Source organism: Nerophis ophidion, linkage group LG10 (genome assembly GCF_033978795.1).
Source record: "Nerophis ophidion isolate RoL-2023_Sa linkage group LG10, RoL_Noph_v1.0, whole genome shotgun sequence".
NCBI lineage: Eukaryota > Metazoa > Chordata > Actinopteri > Syngnathiformes > Syngnathidae > Nerophis > Nerophis ophidion.
The window spans coordinates 63,915,324-63,937,623 of NC_084620.1; the positions used below are offsets into that span (position 1 = coordinate 63,915,324).

The 22,300-nt window shown below is 38.7% G+C and overlaps 1 protein-coding gene across 5 annotated transcripts in view; it reads left to right on the forward strand.

Moving 5' to 3' along the window:
- The window catches only part of celsr1a (cadherin EGF LAG seven-pass G-type receptor 1a), a 256,246-nt gene that overhangs the window by 89,875 nt on the left and 144,071 nt on the right, over window positions 1-22,300 (forward strand). For all 5 annotated transcript variants that reach the window (XM_061914463.1, XM_061914464.1, XM_061914465.1 and 2 more), the window contains exons 2-3: window positions 16,927-17,282; window positions 19,060-19,348. In XM_061914463.1, the coding sequence (XP_061770447.1) occupies window positions 16,927-17,282; window positions 19,060-19,348 (645 nt within the window). The remainder of the gene's footprint in view (window positions 1-16,926; window positions 17,283-19,059; window positions 19,349-22,300) is intronic.

Here is a 22,300-nt window from a genome sequence, read left to right on the forward strand (position 1 = left end):
CAGTTCCCAGTGGCTTGTTGTATTTTTTGAAGTTTTTTTCAAAATTGTACTGGTCCCGGAATATCCCTAAATCAGGGGTGCCCATTACGTCGATCGCGAGCTACCAGTCGACCGCGGGGGGTGTGTCAGTCGATCTCCAGCCAGGCTTTTAAAAAATATAGACCTAAAAATTAGTGATCATCAATCTTCACCAAGACGTCACTTAAATGACATTCACGGTACCGGAGGGTCTTGTGAGATGACGCTGGCTGCTGCAAGATCATTATTATGAAAATATGACCAAGAGGAAGGCGAGAAACACTTTTTATTTCAACAGACTCTCGCGCCGTACCTTCCGTCAAAACCCTAAAGGCCGACTGCACATTTCCTATCTTCACAATAAAAGCCCTGCTTCATGCTGCCTGCGCTAACTAAATACAGAGTCTCGGAAAACTGGCGTGCACAAGCGATCCCTCAGAAAGCTGGCGTGCACATCACTTGTGCACGCCAGCTTTCCGAGACTCTTATTTTGTTAGCGCAAGCAGCATGAAACAGGGCTTTTATTGTGAAGATAGGAAATGTGCAGTCGGCCTTTAGAGTTTTGACGGAAGGGACGGCGCAAAAGTCTGTTGAAATAAAAAGTGTTTCTCGCCTTCCTCTCTGTCATTTTTTCATAATAATGAACTGGCAGCAGCCAGCGTCATCTCACAAGACCCTCGGGTGCCGTGAATGTCAATCAAGCAAGCTACGGAATTTGCCGCCAATGTTTTTCTTGTAAAGTGTATGGAAGCTGGATGAATTAGATGCCAAAAACCAACCACTTTCATGTGCTATTGTACAGAAAGGACAACTTTTTTCCTCCTCCATTTGAAAATGTGGGCGTTATAATCATTACTGTCTGATTCCAATCAATGCAAGTCATCAGAATCAGGTAATACACCAACTTATATTCTTGTCTTTGTGAAAGAAAGACATCTATATGTGTTACACATGCGAGTATTATCATTAAACACATTTAACTTGTTTACAAAAATATATCTTTCATAAATAAATAAATAAATATAAATGATATATATAAATGAGGTAGATCCCCTCGAGTTGGTCAATTGAAAAGTAGCTCGCCTGCAGAAAAAGTGTGGGCACCCCTGCCCTAAATAAAGCTTTAAAGTGCCTTATTTTCGCTATCTTCGAAACCACTGTCCATTTCCCTGTGACGTCATACAGGGCTGCCAATACAAACAACATGGCGGTCACCACAGCAAGATATAGCGACATTAGCTCGGATTCAGACTCGGATTTCAGCGGTTTAAGCGATTCAACAGATTACGCAAGTATTGAAACAGATGGTCGGAGTATGGAGGCAGATAGCCAAAACGAAATTGAAGAAGAAATTGAAGCTATTGAGCAAATAGCTATTGACGCTATCCGGCCATAGCGTGGGTGTACCTAATGAAGTGGCCCATAGCATGGCTGCCTTATTAGCATCGCCGGTAAAATGTGCGGACCAAACCATCAGGACTTTTGCATCTTGTGACACTGGAGCAACTTAAATCCGTCTATTGGTAAGTGTTTGTTTCACATTAAATGTGGGTATCTAGTTTCAAATGTACATACAGCTAGCGTAAATAGCATGTTAGCGTCGATTAGCGTAGCATGTTAGCATCGATTAGCGTAGCATGTTAGCATGCTTGCTAGTGTAGCCGAGTGTCCTGGGTTCGCGTAATTTGGCTACTGATCAAATAAAATAATAAAAGGGAGTCATGAGAGCAGGTCCGGTCTCCACCACTTTATTGTTCCCTTCTTTACACCTATCTCCATACACATATATCTCACCTTCTTCAACAACCCACCTTTTATATGGACCTCTTACGTCACAGGCTTACGGCAACACTGGAGGGACACCCTGAACTGTTTGTTACATACGTCCATCCATCCATCCATTTTCTACCGCTTATTCCCTTTCGGGGTCGCGGGGGGCGCTGGCGCCTATCTCAGCTACAATCGGGCGGAAGGCGGGGTACACCCTGGACAAGTTGCCACCTCATCGCAGGGCCAACACAGATAGACAGACAACATTCACGCTCACATTCACACACTAGGGCCAATTTAGTGTTGCTAATCAACCTATCCCCAGGTGCATGTCTTTGGAAGTCCCCCCCTCAATTAGAAACGTCCCCGTTTCATCACAAACAAAATAGGTAACAAACAAGGGGAAATAGAACAGTGAAAAGAAAAAAAAATTCTAAATTCACAATTTTAATACACACATAAATCAACAATATATATATTTTTTTCACACCGTATTGCATAGGCTAACACACTGGCCCCTCAAAACATGCAAAAACTCCCAGATGCGAAGGAAGTCACTCCAATCGCCCCATTTGTAAGATAGTTCAATTATGTGGAGGAGGTCGCCCCCAGCGAGATGGTCCGATGGTGCGCAGGAGGTTACCCCAGTCACCCCCTGCGAGATAGTCCAATTGTGCGCAGGAGGTCGCCCCAGTGACCCCCTGCAAGATAGTCCATTTGTGAGATAGTTCTTTTATGACGCTCCATCATGCCATCAGACTTGGGGTTATAGGCAGTTGTGCGCGTTATTTTTTTTCAAGCAACATACTACCGGAGTTTTTGTTTATTCTGAAGATTTTGACCACTTATTTGCGACCACAGCCACAGGGGAGTAACCTGGCATCCTTGACCTCATTTTGGTCAGTTGCGAGGCACTGATACGCTGAAATAAGGCAAGTTAGATGAGTCGTTTGCCTCAAGCCATCGGCGCCTTACCGCAGCTCAAAGCGGTTGCCTAGCAACCAAAAACTACGGCGAGTTTACAGCTGTTTTAAAGTGCTTCCAACGTCGCAGTGTTTTAAGTTGACAGACTAACACCTCAAATTGATCTGTGAACAACACAAGGTACTCATTGTTGGAACAACCAAGTTAAACCTGCTGCAAGTGGCTAAAGTAACTGCCGTTTAATACACAAGAGGCACTGACGTCATCGATCTGCCGCTATGCCAAAAGCTAAAGGGAAGACTGAAAGCCCGAAACCTTCGGTGTCAGCCAACACAGGACACAACTGGGACCAAGATTTGAGACTGGATACAGGACATGATGGGGAACAAGGAGTACTACTAAAAATACTCCTTGAAATGAAAGAAGAAATTAAAGAAATAAAAAAAGATCAGAAAAAAGCAATGGAAGAACACAAACAAGATGTGAAAAGTCTGCAGCAAAATATTGAAAGTCTGCAAACTCAAATCATCACCAGAAAAAATGAAGTCTCTGATGTGTGCCAACATTTGAAGACCTTTCAAGAAGAAATGCGCCAACAAATGAAGACCTTTCAAGAAGAAATGCGCCAACAAATGAAAACCTTTCAAGAAGAAATGTGCCAACAAATGAAGACCCTTCAAGAAGAAAACTACACGCTGTGGAATATCATAGATGAAATGGAGCAGGATAAACGAATGAATGAAATCATTGTGACAGGGCACCGAATTAAACCAAGATCCTATGCGAAAGCTGTGAATAATGAAGGTGAACCAGATGAAATGGATCTTGTCTCGGCAGAACAGCAAGTAGTCAACTTCCTGCAAACAAAGGAAATTGAAATCGACATTAATACCATCGAAACATGCATCCCACTGAACAGAAGAGACAACAATGCCACTCCAGTTGTGCTTGTGAAATTTGTAAACAGAAAATCTAAAATGGCATTGCTGAGACAGGGAAAGAAGCTGAAGGGAACAAATGTGTACATGAATGAGCATCTCACTAAACGTAATGCTGGAATCGCCAAGAAAGCACGCGACTTGAGAAAGCAGGGAAAAATCCAGGGAACTTGGAGCGCCAACTGTAAAATCTACATCAAGCTGAATGGAGGTCCAGAAGCAAGAGTAATTGTTGTCAATGACATCAAAGACCTGGACAAATTTTAAGTTTACACAGCTTCCATAATAAGATGATAATGGACTCTGACAGAAAACAAGCACCTAAATTCAACATCAACACTACTATACTGCAAGGGACGACTAAAAAAGAAGACTCAGATTCAGGACTGCATCTATCTACACTTATAGAAATTATTGAAACGACATCAAAGATTGTTGAGCAAGGAAATATGGAACTACAAAACTTCTGCAACAAAGAGCACAAAAACCAGGATTTGGAAAACGATATAGATCCAGATACAAATTTTTTTTCCCACATTAGTAATAATTGTTTTTATTACACAGATGAGCAATATAATAGCAACATTAAAAGTGACAACAAATTGTCAATTATTCATTTTAATAGCAGAAGCTTGTATGCAAACTACAACAACATTAAGAACTTTTTGGAACACATCAACGAACCCTTCAAAGTGATCGCCATCACAGAAACATGGATTGATGATAAAAAAGGAATAGATTTTGATCTGGAAGGATATGAACTAAACTATATTAACAGAACCAACAAAAATGGAGGAGGAGTAGCTGTGTATGTGATGAAGAACCTGAACTACAAAGTGGTAAAAAACATGTCATTTGCTATAGATAACATCTTAGAATGTATTACCATTGAAATATGTCAGGAAAATAGCAAAAACATAGTAATTAGTTGTATATACAGATCACCTAAGTCAAGTATAGAAACATTTGAAGAATGGATCAAGGCAACTTACATGGACAATGGTAAAAAAATAATTTTCTTATGCGGTGACTTTAATATTGACTTATTGAACCCTAACAAGCAAAAGTTTATTGATGACTTCATTGATACAATGTACAGCATCAGTTTATATCCTAAAATCACAAAGCCAAGCAGAATCACAGGACACTGTGCCACGCTTATTGATAATATTTTTACTAATGATTTTGATAATAACACTACAAGTGGTTTACTTATAACCGACGTTAGTGATCATCTGCCAGTTTTTACAATATATGATGGAAACTGTAAAAAGAACACGGAAGACAAAAGGACATTTCAAAGACTGTGCACAGAGAAGAGGATGATTGCTTTCAAAATGGAGCTACAAAAGCAAGATTGGGACAATGTGTACAATGAAGAAGAGGTTGATGAAGCATATGAATATTTCTTAAACAAGTTCATAATACTTTATGACAAACATTGTCCATGGAGACAACTCAGTAGTAAACAGAGAAAGAATAATCAACCATGGATGACAAAAGGATTAAAAAATGCTTGTAAGAAGAAGAATACGCTATATAGAAAATTTATAGTACAAAGAACTACTGAGGCAGAAGTTAAGTACAAAAAGTATAAAAACAAGTTAACAAACATACTACGATCATGTAGAAAAGAATATTACAGTGAATTATTGGACAGGAACAAAAATAATATGAGAGCAACATGGGGCATTCTCAATAGCATTATTAAAAATGGCACTAAGAGGGATTACCCCCAATACTTCTTAGACAGAAATAAACATAATGACAACATAAAGGAAGTAGTTGAAAGCTTTAATAACTATTTTGTAAATATTGGACCAAAATTGGAAGAAAGGATTCCAGACCCAGTTTCAACTGAGGACTATTATGATACCATAGAGCGAAATCCCAACTCCATGTTCCTCAGTAATGTGACACAGGAGGAAATAGTTAAAATTGTGAAAAAATGCAAATCAAAGACTTCAACTGATTGTAATGGAATTGATATGGATACGATAAAAAAGGTGATTGATGAGATCTCAGGACCATTAATGTATATTAGTAACCTATCATTTCAAACAGGTACATTTCCAAACAAAATGAAAATAGCTAAAGTTGCACCAATTTATAAGACTGGTGATAAACATCTATTTACAAATTATAGACCTGTTTCTTTACTTCCACAATTTTCTAAAATCATTGAAAAACTGTTCAATAACAGATTAGAGAGTTTCATAAATAAATATAGAATACTCGAAGAGAACCAATATGGATACAGAGCTAATGTTTCAACTTCAATGGCTTTAATTGAAATCACGGAAGAAATTACCAATGCAATAGATAATAAAAAATGTGCGGCAGCAGTGTTTATGGATCTAACTAAAGCATTTGACACAATTAATCACAATATTTTAATAAAAAAACTGGAACGATATGGTATCAGAGGGTTAGTCTTAAATTGGATAAGAAGTTATCTAACGAACAGGAAACAATACGTGAAGCTAGGCGAACATACTTCTACAATGCTAAATATTTCCTGTGGTGTACCTCAGGGATCAATACTGGGACCTAAATTATTCAATCTCTATATAAATGACATTTGTAAAGTTACAAGAGATTTAAAGTTAGTATTATTTGCGGATGATACAACAGCCTTTTGTTCAGGAGAGAACACACAGTGGATAATACAAATAATAACAGAAGAAATGAACAAATTAAAAAAATGGTTTGACAAAAACAGACTATCATTGAATCTCAGTAAAACTAAAATAATGCTATTTGGTAACAGTAGAAAAGAAAGTCAAACACAAATACAAATAGACGGAATAGAAATTGAAAGAGTAAATGAAACCAAATTTCTAGGTATAATGATTGATGATAAATTGAACTGGAAATCTCATGTAAAAAATATACAACATAAAGTTGCAAGAAATACATCAATAATGAATAAAGCCAAATATTTTCTAGACCAAAAATCACTTTATATTCTCTACTGCTCACTAGTGTTACCATATCTGAGTTACTGTGTAGAAATATGGGGAAATAATTACAAAAGTACACTTCATTCACTAACAGTGTTACAAAAAAGATCAGTTAGAATAATACATAATGTTGGATATAGAGAACATACAAACCCTTTATTTATTGAATCAAAGATACTGAAATTCCACGACATAGTGGAATTGCAAACAGCTAAGATTATACACAAAGCAAACTATAACCTGCTTCCCAAGAATATACAACAATTCTTCTCAACAAAAGAAGAGAAATATAATCTTAGAGAAAAATGTAATTTAAAACATTTGTATGCACGTACAACACTTAAAACCTTTAGTATATCAGTATGTGGAATTAAATTATGGAATGGATTAAGCAAAGCAATCAAACAATGTACTAATATGATCCATTTCAAGAAACTCTTCAAACTGGAAGTGTTAACAAAGTACAAAAATGAAGAACCATGATAAACATTCTGATTTTACTCACACATTCATTTTCAAAGTAATCTGATTTATCTCATCGTATGGATTAAAATTTAAGCAATTATTTATTTATTTATTTATTTGTATTGTGATTACTTATTACTTATGGAGTATACATTGTGAATACATTGAGAACAGGAAGTGAACAAAAGTTTTAGCAACTGTTATGTAAAGAAAAGGGGTAGGATTAAATAAGCTCTGCTTCTTCCTCCTCCTTTTCGAACATGTTGGAAAGAGAAACTGGAAATTGTGATGTATCATGTTGTATGCTTGCATGTTCGAAATAAACTCAAACTCAAACTCAAACTCAAACACCTCCACGCTCCCCCCCGGAGCACGCACACTCGCCGACAGGTTGGCCCCGAACCGTTTCATTAATTGTCTTTTTTAAAAGCTGCCCCCAGTCTCCCACGGGACGAGTCGGGAGGATCCGAAAATCCTCACCAGCTCCTGGTTGCAGTTGCGGTCGGCTCCCTCCGTCGGTGAAAGGAGCGGTTAAACAAAAAGTCCACTTTCGACATTCATGCCGTGAGTGTCCGTCAAACAGCGCCTCCGGGCTTAAAAAGAGTCGTGGTCACCACACCACGTGTCCGCAAAATGGCCGGGAAGCTTAGCAGCTAACTCGAAACTCACGTGTCCCATGTAAAACTTTCTTCTTCTTTTTTTTTTCAACACGGCAGTTAAAATAATCCCACCGCTGCCACCAATGTAGCCGAGTGTCCTGGGTTCGCGTAATTTGGGTACTGATAAAATAAAATAATAAAAGGGAGTCATGAGAGCAGGTCCGGTCTCCACCACTTTATTGTTCCCTTCTTTACACCTATCTCCATACACATATATCTCACCTTCTTCAACAACCCACCTTTTATATAGACCTCTTACGTCACAGCCTTACGGCAACACTGGAGGGACACCCTGAACTGTTTGTTACATAAGTGTTGTTACACCCTCCGACAACACACCGACGAGGCATGATGTCTCCAAGGTTCCAAAAAATAGTGGAAAAAACGGAAAATAACAGAGCTGAGACCCGGTGTTTGTAATGTGAAAATGAATATGGCGGGTGTGTTACCTCGGTGACGTCACGTTCTGACGTCATCGCTAAGAGACTGATAAACAGAAAGGTGTTTAATTTGCCAAAATTCACCCATTTAGAGTTCGGAAATCAGTTAAAAAAATACATGGTCCTTTTTCTGCAACATCAAGGTATATTTTGACGCTTGCATAGGTTTGGTGATAATGTTCCCCTTTAAATTTTATTCATTTACTAGCAAGCTGGTCTTGCTTTGCTCCACATTTTTAAATCTAAGAGACAAAATTCAAATAGAATTTGAAAATCCAAGAAAATATTTCATGACTTGGTCTTCACTTGTTTAAATACATTATTTTTTTACTTGGCTTCTTATAACTTTCAGAAACAATTTTAGAGAAAAAATATATCCTTAAAAATGATTTTAGGATTTTTAAACACATACCTTTTTAAATTCCTTCCTCTTCTTTCCTGACAATTTAAATCAATGTTCAAGTATTTTTTTTTTAAGAATAAATACATTTTAATTTAATTCATTTTTAGCTGCTGTTTTTTCGACGAAGAATATTTGTGAAATATTTCTTCAAACTTACTATGATTAAAATTCAAAAAAATAATTCTGGCAAATTTAGAAAGTCTGTAGAATCAAATTTAATACTTATTTCAAAGTCTTTTGAATTTCTTAAAAAAAATGTTGTTCTGGAAAATCTAAAAGAAATAATGATTTGTCTTTGTTAGAAATATAGCTCGGTCTTATGTGTTATATATTATACCAAAGTGCAGATTGGATTTTAACCTCTTTAAAACATGTCATCAAAATTCAAAAATGTATCTTAATCAGGAAAACTAACTAATGATGTTCCATAATTTTTGTTGTTTTTTTTAAAAAAAAGATTCAAATAAGATAGTTTTCTCATTTTTTTTGGTTGAATTTAGAATTTTAAAGTCGAAATTGGAGATAAACTGTTTTTTTCGTTTTCTCCTCTTTTAAACCGTTCAATAGTTTTTTAATTCATTCTTTACAAAAAACCTTCCATAAAAGGAAAAAAAAAACGCACGACGGAATGACAGACATAAATACCCAATTTTTTACACATATTTTATTAAAGGTAAATTGAGCAAATTGGCCATTTCTGGCAAATTAATTGTGTGTATCAAACTGGTAGGCCTTCGCATTAATCAGCACCCAAGAAGTAGCTCTTGGTTTCAGAAAGGTTGGTGATCCCTGGAGTAGACTATTTTGCCAATAAAATCCTATACAAAATGTCAAAAACAACAAACAATACTATATTTTTATCTCCTAACCTGAATATTAACCAAGTTGTGACAGTCTCTTGCTGTTGTCGTGCGGGTTCAATGGACCACCCAGGAAGAACATATTTTTGCGCAGGTTTGACTTCTTTATTTTTCAATAAAGCTTGGTTGCAGCTCGGATCGCTTTTCAGCTCCTTCGTCTACTGCTCGTTCCCGGTCTGCTTTTCAGCCGCCGTCGTCATCGTTCTCGTCTTGTGCTCTGTGTTGCTCTCGCTTCTCATGCACTACGGACTCTCCTCCTTCCTCCTTGATCTCTCCTCCTTCTCCCCTCATATACAGTGTCAGGAGAAATGTTAATCGTTTCCCGGTGTGTGAGCCATGCACCTCGATTGCGGCGGTGTCGCTCCCGGCACGCCCCGCCTCTCCGCTCCGCCGCATTCGCCGCCTCCTTGCCGCCATCTTGGGCAGGGCTACAGCGGGCCCTGCCCCGCCGTCGGCCCATCGGCTGCGCCTCTCCACACAAGTATTAGCAATATTTTTATTATAAGCGCTAACACATAGAAACTACTTTTAGCGGCGCCGTGATCACAGAGCTATCCAACATATGTTGCTATATTGACATACTGAGCTGCTGCATCGCCTTTGAGTTGGGGAAAGTTTCTTTTAAATTATAAATCATGCCTCTCACCTGGATAGTAGAAGGTTGTGGACATAAACCTAGAAGTTTGTCAACTCTGACATCCAACTTAGACCCGGAGATGGTGAGAAAGACACAAAACTTTTATTTTTTTAACTTGAGTGAGGATTATGATTAACTCCATTTAAACGGGACTATATAAACATCACATCAGTCTGCATCCCAGTGAGAGCAGACAGTGTACAGTAAGAGTAAGTTTTTTTTTTTATGTTCATAGTTTGTATATTTTGTTTAGTATTTTGGAATACTGCTACTTGCAGAATCTGTTTAGCTCTTGTAGCTCATCCTCCGTATATTCAGGATCATGTAATCTGCCATGAGGAGTGTTGTTGTTGTTGAAGGTAATCGCGAACGTTGTGATGCGTTTGTGAAATGAATCGGTCGTTGTTTGCTTAAAATATTACATATTATTATGAATGCTACTACATTACAAATATATTTACATGTATGTCTTTTTTTTTTTAACAGCGCATTGTAGGCAACATACAGCAAATCCCTTTAGGTCTATTGTTAGCTGACTTTTGCTAACAATTATTTATGAGTTAGAATGCATGAAAAAAAGAAAAACTTGTTTTTTGTCTGACATGCGGATGGTGAAGAATGAGCAACATAAAATAAAAACTGCAGTTGCTCTTTAAAGCCGAACATAAATGGATGCGTGATGAACTTTTAGTTTTGTTTTCTGCCTAGGTTATATGTATAAATTAAATGCCAAATAAATAAAATAAGTCATTAAATTGTGAAATAATGTATTGCATGTTTGTTTTTTCAATTTAAATCAGATGTATGTAATATATTATGGATGGGAATCTTTCAACAACTCCTTTCTTGAAAACTATGAATTTATTGTGAGTCGGAATAAATTCGAATTTCAATCTATTTTTAGATAAACATAAATGTTATTGAATGACACATTGACTGATAGACTTAAACATAACACAAAATAAATCATTTTATTAAAGGTTTTTGTGAATAACAGTAATTCTTACATTTGAAAAAAATAATTATTTATTTATTAATAAACATATGTTATTACATTATACATTGACTGATATAGTAAACAAAAATAATAATTAGAAATTATCACAACATATCTTTTGAGATTTTATTTCACATTTTTGTGACCTAAATTTTAAATTTAATTATTTATTGGCTGATGGAATACAACAAAAATAATAAGTACAAATCATTTAAATATGTTTTTTGAGAATTAATTTCACATTTTTGTAATTTGTATTTTAAATGTAATTATTTATTTATCAATAAACATATGGTATTACATTAAACATTGACTTATGGATTAAACATTAAATACATTAGTAAAATAATTTCAACATAATTTGTTCACGTGTTTTAATTTAAAACCTAATTATTTGATTAATAATAAACATGGTGTTAAAGTATGATAAAAATCCAAAAATAAAGTTGAAATGCCATCCATCCATCTTCTTCCGCTTATCCGAGGTTGGGTCGCGGGGGCAGCAGCCTAAGCATTGAAGCCCAGACTTCCCTCTCCCCAGCCACTCCGTCTAGCTCTTCCCGGGGGATCCCGAGGCGTTCCCAGGCCAGCCGGGAGACATAGTCTTCCCAACGTGTCCTGGGTCTTCCCCGGGGCCTCCTACCGGTTGGACGTGGCCTAAACACCTCCCTAGGGAGGCGTTCGGGTGGCATCCTGACCAGATGCCCGAACCACCTCATCTGGCTCCTCTCGATGTGGAGGAGGAGCGGCTTTACTTTGAGTTCCTCCCGGATGACAGAGCTTCTCACCCTATCTCTAAGGGAGAGACCCGCCACACGGCGGAGGAAACTAATTTCGGCCGCTTGTACCCGTGATCTTATCCTTTCGGTCATGACCCAAAGCTCATGACCATAGGTGAGGATGGGAACGTAGATCGACCGGTAAATTGAGAGCTTTGCCTTCTGGCTCAGCTCCTTCTTCATCACAACGGATCGGTACAACGTCCGCATTACTGAAGACGCTGACCCGATCCGCCCGTCGATCTCACGATCCACTCTTCCCTCACTCGTTAACAAGACTCCTAGGTACTTGAACTCCTCCACTTGGGGCAGGGTCTCCTCCCCAACCCGGAGATGGCACTCCACCCTTTTCCGGGCGAGAACCATGGACTCGGACTTGGAGGTGCTGATTCTCATTCCGGTCGCTTCACACTCGGCTGCGAACCGATCCAGTGGGAGCTGAAGATCCCGGCCAGAAGAAGTCATCAGGACCACATCATCTGCAAAAAGCAGAGACCTAATCCCGTGGCCACCAAACCGGAACCCCTCAAAGCCTTGACTGCGCCTAGAAATTCTGTCCATAAAAGTTATGAACAGAATCGGTGACAAAGGGCAGCCTTGGCGGAGTCCAACCCTCACTGGAAAGGGATCGACTTTTTGCCGACAATGCGGACCAAGCTCTGACACTGATTGTACAGGGAGCGGACCGTCACAATAAGACAGTCCGATACCCCATATTCTCTGAGCACTCTCCACAGGACTTCCTGAGGGACACGGTCGAATGCCTTCTCCAAGTCCACAAAGCACAGGTAGACTGGTTGGGCAAACTCCCATGCACCCTCAAGGACCCGTCAGGAGTATAGAGCTGGTCCACAGTTCCACGACCAGGACAAAAACCACACTGTTCCTCCTGAATCCGAGGTTCGACTATCCGGCGTAGCCTCCTCTCCAGTACACCTGAATAAACCTTACCGGAAATGCATTTTGGATTTCAAATAATAATCTATTTTTGTTTATGTAACAGTAATGTATCTTAGACCAGGGGTGCCCACACTTTTTCTGCAGGCGAGCTACTTTTCAATTGACCAACTCGAGGGGATCTACCTCATTTATATATATCATTTATATTTATTTATTTATGAAAGAGACATTTTTGTAAACAAGTTAAATGTGTTTAATGATAATACAAGCATGTGTAACACATATAGATGTCTTTCTTTCACGAAGACAAGAATATAAGTTGGTGTATTACCTAATTCTGATGACTTGCATTGATTGGAATCAGACAGTAATGATGATAACGCCCACATTTTCAAATGGAGAAAAAAAGTTGTCCTTTCTGTACAATACCACATGAAAGTGGTTGGTTTTTGGCATCTAATTCATCCAGCTTCCATACACTTTACAAGAAAAACATTGGCGGCAAATTCCGTAGCTTGCTTGATTGACATTCACGGCACCCGAGGGTCTTGTGAGATGACGCTGGCTGCTGCCAGTTCATTATTATGAAAAAATGACAGAGAGGAAGGCGAGAAACACTTTTTATTTCAACAGACTTTCGCGCCGTCCCTTCCGTCAAAACTCTAAAGGCCGACTGCACATTTCCTATCTTCACAATAAAAGCCCTGCTTCATGCTGCCTGCGCTAACAAAATAAGAGTCTCGGAAAGCTGGCGTGCACAAGTGATGTGCACGCCAGCTTTCTGAGGGATCGCTTGTGCTCGCCAGTTTTCTGAGACTCTGTATTTACTTAGCGCAGGCAGCATGAAGCAGGGCTTTTATTGTGAAGATAGGAAATGTGCAGTCGGCCTTTAGAGTTTTGACGGAAGGTACGGCGCGAGAGTCTGTTGAAATAAAAAGTGTTTCTCGCCTTCCTCTCGGTCATATTTTAATAATAATGATCTTGCAGCAGCCAGCGTCATCTCACAAGACCCTCTGGTACCGTGAATGTCATTTAAGTGACGTCTTGGTGAAGATTGATGATCACTCATTTTTAGGTCTATTTTTTTTAAAAGCCTGGCTGGAGATCGACTGGTAGCTCGCGATCGACGTAATGGGCACCCCTGTCTTAGACTGTTTAAAGGAAAGAAAATAAGTGAGCTGAGTTGTTGTAGCATTCTTACATACACTGTACATAGCATGTTATGTACTGTGTATGCAATAGAAAATACTTACTAGCTATAGTAGATTAAAAAAGGCCATTTAGAGCATGTAGCAATGGTGTGTGTGTGTGTAAAGCAGCATGTGTGGAGTTCTTGTGGTGATGGAAGAAGTAAGACAGGTGTGGCACAAACACAAACATGAGGCAATAACATCATTTGATCAGTTATTGTTTACATCACCTCGCCTTCCGCCAATGTGCAGCTGGGATAGTCTCCAGCACCCCCCGTGACCCTATGCGAGACAAGCGGTATAAAATGGATGGATGGATTGTTTACATCACTGTCCTGCAACAGTAGACACTTCTTTCAAACGCAGCTTTTTACTTGCACACGTTTTTCCCCCCACTTTACCGTGTTTAGCTCGCCTGACGAGCAGACCTGTCCTCACCGCGCTATCATTATCATTGTGTTGGAATTCTTGACCTTTTGAACCGCGCCTGAGTGACAAGGCGCCTGCGACCGAACCCTCAGTTTGACTCCGACGCGCCACACGCGCTCGCATCCTCCGCACCGCACTGAACAAACAAGGCGAACCGAGACCGTGTGCTCACAAACGCAAGGTTTATTTGAAAATATCTATTTTTCGATGCAGTTCGGCCACTCTTTCTGCTCTGTAGGCAAGTGAAGTGAAGTGAATTATATTTATATAGCGCTTTTCTCTAGTGACTCAAAGCGCTTTACATAGTGAAACCCAATATCTAAGTTACATTTAAACCAGTGTGGGTGGCACTGGGAGCAGGTGGGTAAAGTGTCTTGCCCAAGGACACAACAGCAGTGACTAGGATGGCGTAAGCGGGAATCGAACCTGCAACCCTCAAGTTGCTGGCACGGCCACTCTACCAACCGAGCTATGCCGCCCCTGCACTGCATTTTTTTTTTTCTGGGCTTCTGTGTGGCTAAAATTGAACTGAGGTTAGAAGATATAGCGCCACCTGTTGCTTTGGAATGCACTTACAGCAAAACCTCTATGTCAGAGTTTGTTGTAAACGAACCCAAGGATGCACAGAAAACATGATTTAATTTAAAACACTAAGACCAAAACAAACAAAGGGTACAACAAAAAGCGTGCAGGAGGCGGATAACAAACAAAAAGGCCTAGCGTGGAAGCTAGCAGGTATCGAGCAAGAAACAAAAGTTGTACTTATAATATAAAAACAAACTTGGAAGCAGGGAACAAAAGACAATAAGCTACAAACCACTATCAAATATAGCTTACCGCAACGCTGCATTCACATGATATGATACGACACGACACGACAGGTAGAAACGACAAGAGCGACAATAATCCAGCCCTCACTGAAGGACAAAAGCATGTAGTAATAGGAGTGGGCTGATTGACACCAGGTGTGGCCAGGTGCCAATCAGCCGCAGCTGAAGGGAAGCAGCGCACAGGGTAAAAAAAAACAGGAAACAGACAAAATAAGAGCGCTGACAGGAACTAACAGAGAATACTAAACACACAGAGAGGAAAAACTAAAACACAAACAAACTGTCAGGGGCAAGCCTGACACTCTATGTACGATCCGAATTGGTTCTTGAGCAGGGTTCGGCATTCAAAACGTTCTTGTAGTGAAGCAAATTTCTCCCCAAGAAACAATGTCAATATGAATAATAAGCAAAAGTCCATATTTTAGTGAAAGTTTGTACACGTTGAACACATAAAGTGCTATACAGTGCTGTGGATAAAAAAAAACATTACAAGGTGGTGATGAATCAACATTCCCTTTATTAACAAACTGCCAACACACACAGAAGACCCTTGGGTGCCCTTACAAACGATCAGAAATTACAAAAAAGCTTAACTCAAACAACCATATTGTTACAATAATAAACATCTAAAAAAGAAAAATCAACTTACATGGGGGACCCGTTTCAATTTTTTATTAAAAGAAAAATGATACTTTGGTTCATTTTCTGTGAAGAACAAATGTCAGAATACATTGTTGATGACCCCCCCCCCATTTGTAGTGGTGTTTCTTGAACTATTTGGAAAAAAAGATATAAAAATAACTAAAAACTTGTTGAAAAATAAACAACTGATTCAATTATAAATAAAGATTTCTAAACATAGAAGTAATCATCAACTTAAAGTGCCCTCTTTGGGGATTGTAATAGAGATTTATCTGGATTCATCAACTTAAAAAATAAATCTTTAACATCAATATTTATGGAACATGTCCACAAAAAATCTAGCTGTCAACACTGAATATCGCATTTTTGCATTCCTTTTCACAGTTGCATTCATATTTTTGTTGAAGTATTATTCAATAAATATATTTACAAAGGATTTTTGAATTGTTGCTATTTTTAGAATATTTAAAAAAAAATCTAACGTACCCCTTGGCATACCTTCAAGTACCCCCAGGGGCGGCATAGCTCGGTTGGTAGAGTGGCCGTGCCAGCAACTTGAGGGTTGCAGGTTCGATTCCCGCTTCTGACATCCTAGTCACTGCCGTTGTGTCCTTGAGCCAGACACTTTACCCACCTGCTCCCAGTGCCACCTACACTGGTTTAAATGTAACTTAGATATTGGGTTTCACTATGTAAAGCGCTTTGAGTCACTTGAGAAAAGCGCTATATAAATATAATTCACTTCACAATTCACTTCACTACTCGTGCCCCCATTTGAAAACCACTGAACCATCAGACTGCGTGGTGGGTAGTAGTGGGTTTCAGTAGGCCTTTAAAAAATGCTGGTATGTGCACCCCTCTCCTGCAGTTCCTCACCAGTATTGTCCGTTTCATGCGACCCACCAGCTGCTGTCAGCTTTACGTCACCAAGACTTTACCCTCTCTCCCCTTTTGCGGACCCTTTGCAGCGGGGCCACTAGCAAATATCATTGCTATTACACATAAAATGTATAGTACAGTAAGTTGCTATGATACGCTGTGATTACAGAATTAAGGCTAAAAAATCTTCCGTTTCTTTCCAGACGGCGTCCACGTCGTCTCCTCCCTGTGCACGCTGCGCGTGACCATCATCACGGACGACATGCTGACCAACAGCATCACGGTGCGCCTGGAGAACATGTCCCAGGAGAGCTTCCTCTCGCCTCTGCTCAGCCGCTTCGTGGACGGCGTGGCGGCCGTGCTCTCCACCAGGCGGGAGGCCGTGTTCGTGTTCAACATCCAGAACGACACCGACGTGCAGGGCTCCATCCTCAACGTCACCTTCTCCGCCATGCAGCCCGGCGGGGGCCCGGGGAAGGGGACCTTCTTTCCTTCGGAGGAGCTGCAGGAGCAGATTTACTTGAACAGGACACTGCTCAGGCTCATTTCTTCTCAGGAGGTAATGGAATGAATATCAGCACAGTATTTTAGCAGTTAGTTTTGCACAAACACACCAGAAAAATTCAAATAAAAGTTAATATTCTTTAAAATTCACATAATGGTCACTTGAAAATCTAAGAAAATTGGCTTGTGCTGGGCTGTTTTATAAATAATCATTTATAACAATTAAATTATACTCAAATAATATCCATTCATCCATCCATCCATTTTCTACCGCTTTTCCCTTTCAGGGTCTCGTTCAAATAATATTAATAATAATTTTAAAAATTACATTAAAATATGAAACACACTTAGAGTATTATTGTACACCATCTTACACACTATATTCTTTAAAATTCACATAATGGTCACTTAAAAATCTAAGAAAATTGGCTTGTGCAGGGAGGGCTGTTTTATCAATCAATCAATCAATGTTTACTTATATAGCCCTAAATCACTAGTGTCTCAAAGGGCTGCACAAACCACCACGACATCCTCGGTAGGCCCACATAAGGGCAAGGAAAACTCACACCCAGTGGGACATCGGTGACAATATATTATAATATAATATAATTAATAATTGTTTATAAATAATCATTTATAATAATTCATTTATAATAAAATAATATCCATCCATTTATAATAATTAAATTATAATAAAATAATATCCATCCATCCATCCATTTTCTACCGCTTATCCCTTTCAGAGTCTCGGGCAAATAATATTAATAATAGTATTAATAATAATTTAAAAATAACATTTAAATATGAAACGCATCTAGGGTTTTATTGGGCACCATCTTACACACTATATTTCTTAAAATTCACATAATAGTCACTTAAAAATCGAAGAAAATTGGCATGTGCGGGGCTGTTTTATAAATAATTATTTATAATAATTAAATTATAATCAAATAATATCCATTCATCCATCCATCCATATTCTACCGCTTTTCCTTTTCAGGGTCTCGGTCAAATAATATTAATAATCATATTAATAATAATAATAAAAATTACATTCAAATATGAAACGCACCTAGGGTATTATTGTACACTATCTTACACACTATATTCTTTAAAATTCACATAATGGTCACTTAAAAATCTAAGAAAATTGTCATGTGCAGGGAGGGCTGTTTTATAAATAATCATTTATAATAATTAAATTATAATCAAATAATATCCATCCATCCATCCATTTTCTACCGCTTATCCCTTTCAGAGTCTCGGTCAAATAGTATTAATAATAGTATTAATAATAATTTAAAAATAACATTTAAATATGAAACGTATCTAGGGTTTTATTGTACACCATCTTACACACTATATTCCTTAAAATTCACATAATAGTGACTTAAAATCTAAGAAAATTGGCATTTGCTGGGCCGTTTTATAAATAAATGTTTATATATTAATTAAATTATAATCAAATAATATCCATCCATCCATTTTGTACCGCTTATCCCTTTCAGGGTCTCGGTCAAATAATATTAATAGTAGTATTAATAATAATTTAAAATAATTACATTAAAATATGAAACGCACCTAGGGTATTATTGTACACCATCTTACACACTATATTCTTTAAAATTCACATAATGGTCACTTAAAAATTTCAGACAATGTTAGTAAAAGTGACCAAAAAATCCAAACCTTTAACTAGATCTGCACCAAAACTCCTGCCCCAAGCAGTGCTTTTTCGCCTTCCATGACAACTGGTAAATAGTTTTAGCATCATTAACGAAAACGTTATATTAGGCTCTTGAATCCAGATATAATTCTCCTCTTTGTTGTAGGTTTTGCCATTTGACGACAACATCTGCCTGAGGGAGCCCTGCGAGAACTACATGAAGTGCGTGTCGGTGCTGAAGTTTGACAGCTCGCCTCCCTTCATCGCCTCTGAGACGGTTCTGTTCCGGCCCATACATCCCATCAACGGGCTGCGCTGCCGCTGCCCCGTGGGCTTCACGGGCGACTACTGCGAGACCGAGATCGACCTGTGCTACTCTGGCCCGTGCAAGAACAGCGGCAGGTGTCGCAGCAGAGAGGGCGGCTACACCTGCGAGTGCCTGGAAGATTTCACGGGTACGTGGTGGTATAAAAGTCACATACACGTCCATGTGACCCCGACTGTCTCGGTCCTAAGGCAGCCTTCATCGCCCTTTTCCTCCATTCTCTTCCTCCATCTTATCTGATCTAATTACCTCATTATACCCGTCTATGGCACTCACTCTCACCCTTCCCCTCCTCCCTCGCCATATTTCCCCTACTGCTCCAGCATATTTTGCGTACCTGCAGGCCGCAGTTCTACACAGGACCCATCAGAGGCCCATAATTGGGCCGATGACAGTGCGCTCCTTGGGTTTCCGCATTTTAGGGAAACAGATCCATATAATTTCCCCCATGGAAAATGGGATTAAGTTGAGGAGAGAAGAGCAATTACCTGGTTCCAGGCTTCATGCTGATGTCCCGAGTGGACAGTGAAAAGACAGAGACTTAAACTTTTAAAAAAGATGGAATTAGATCAATGGGGAAGAAGAAGAAAGTTGTTATGGATAAGAATAGCATAACCCTAAAACCGTGGTCAGCTTGCATAAAAAAAAACGTGAAAAATTTATAGCAAATACAGATTATAATTTTTTTTTTTTTAAATCAACAAAAAAAAAGTTATATATACATCCATCCATCCATCATCTTCCGCTTATCCGAGGTCGGGTCGCGGGGGCAGCAGCCTAAGCAGGGAAGCCCAGACTTCCCTCTCCCCAGCCACTTCGTCTAGCTCTTCCCAGGGGATCCCGAGGCTTTCCCAGGCCAGCCGGGAGACATAGTCTTCCCAACGTGTCCTGGGTCTTCCCCGTGGCCTCCTACCGGCTGGACGTGCCCTAAACACCTCCCTAGGGAGGCGTTCGGGTGGCATCCTGACCAGATGCCCGAGCCACCTCATCTGGCTCCTCTCGATGTGGAGGAGCAGTGGCTTTACTTTGAATTCCTCCCGGATGGCAGAGCTTCTCACCCTATCTCTACAGTGGAGTAAAAAAGTATTTAGTCAGCCACCGATTGTGCAAGTTCTCCCACTTAAAATGATGACATAGGTCTGTAATTTTCATCATAGGTACACTTCAACTGTGAGAGACAGAATGTGAAAAAAAAATCCAGGAATTCACATTGTAGGAATTTTAAAGAATTTATTTGTAAATTATGGTGGAAACAAAGTACTTGGTCACTTCAAACAAGGAAGATCTCTGGCTCTCACAGACCTGTAACTTCTTCTTTAAGAAGCTCTTCTGTCCTCCATTCGTTACCTGTATTAATAGCATTAATTTGAACTCGTTATCTGTATAAAAGACACCTGTCCACAGCCTCAAACAGTCAGACTCCAAACTCCACTATGGCCAAGACCAAAGAGCTGTCAAAGGACACCAGGAAAATAATTGTAGACCTGCACCAGACTGGGAAGAGTGAATCTACAATAGGCAAGCAGCTGGGTGTGAAAAAAATTAACTGTGGGAGCAATTATCAGAAAATGGAAGACATACAAGACCACTGATAATCTCCCTCGATCTGGGGCTCCATGCAAAATCTCCTCCCGTGGGGTCAAAATTATCATGAGAACGGTGAGCAAAAATCCCAGAACCACACGGGGGGACCTGGTGAATGACCTGCAGAGAGCTGGGAACAAAGTAACAAAGGTTACCATCAGTAACACACTAAGCCGACAGGGAATCAAATCCTGCAGTGCCAGACGTGTCCCCCTGCTTAAGCCAGTGCATGTCCAGGCCCGTCTGAAGTTTGCCAGAGAGCACATGGATGATACAGCAGAGGATTGGGAGAATGTCATGTGTTTAGATGAAACCAAAATAGAACTTTTTGGTATACACTCAACTCGTCGTGTTTGGAGGAAGAAGAATACTGAGTTGCATCCCAAGAACACCACACCTACTGTGAAGCATGGGGGTGGAAACATCATGCTTTGGGGCTGTTTTTCTGCTAAGGGGACAAGACGATTGATCCGTGTTAAGGAAAGAATGAATGGGGCCATGTATCGTGAGATTTTGAGCCAAAGCTTCCATCAGTGAGAGTTTTGAATGGTTGACCAAATACTTATTTTCCACCATAATTTACCAATAAATTCTTTAAAATTCCTCCAATGTGAATTCTTGGATTTTTTTTTCACATTCTGTCTCTCACAGTTGAAGTGTACCTATGATGAAAATTACAGACCTCTGTCATCATTTTAAGTGGGAGAACTTGCACAATCGGTGGCTGACTAAATACTTTTTTGCCCCACTGCGTGTGTGTGTGTGTGTGTATATATATATATATATATATATATATATATATATATATATATATATATATATATATATATATATATATATATATATATATATATATATATATATATATATATATATATATATATATATATACTGTATATACACAAAATTCATTAAATATACCAGCACAAATAAATATAATACATTACAGAAAATATTACAAAATAAATATAACTGCATTTATTTGCGTCTTAATCTTAATGATATAATTTAATGGTTCTTTTTGGTATGGGCATTCTTATTGTAAAAATGCATTTTGAGTTCGATTTTATCACCCCACCAACCTTTTCTCACAAGCATCATTTATAATGACAAAAGAAAGGCACCATGCATTCTTTTATCTGTTAGATAAATAATATAAAAAAATTATAAAATAAAATAAATGAATACACAATTTATTTGTTTATTCATGTATTTATTTATTTGTTTTTGGTAATAGATAATATGTTTTAATAATTAAATTATTTGTTTTCAATCCATAAATATCGATCATCAATCAAAGTTTCTTTATACAGCCCTAAATCACAAGTGTCTCAAAGGGCTGCACAAGCCACAACAACATCCTTGTTATAATAAATAAAAATAAATAAAATATGTACTTATGTGTTGATAACTTAATTATTTAATCTATAATTAATTATATTTTTTAATTAATAAAATGATATATAATAAATAAACAAATAATATATATATTTATTTG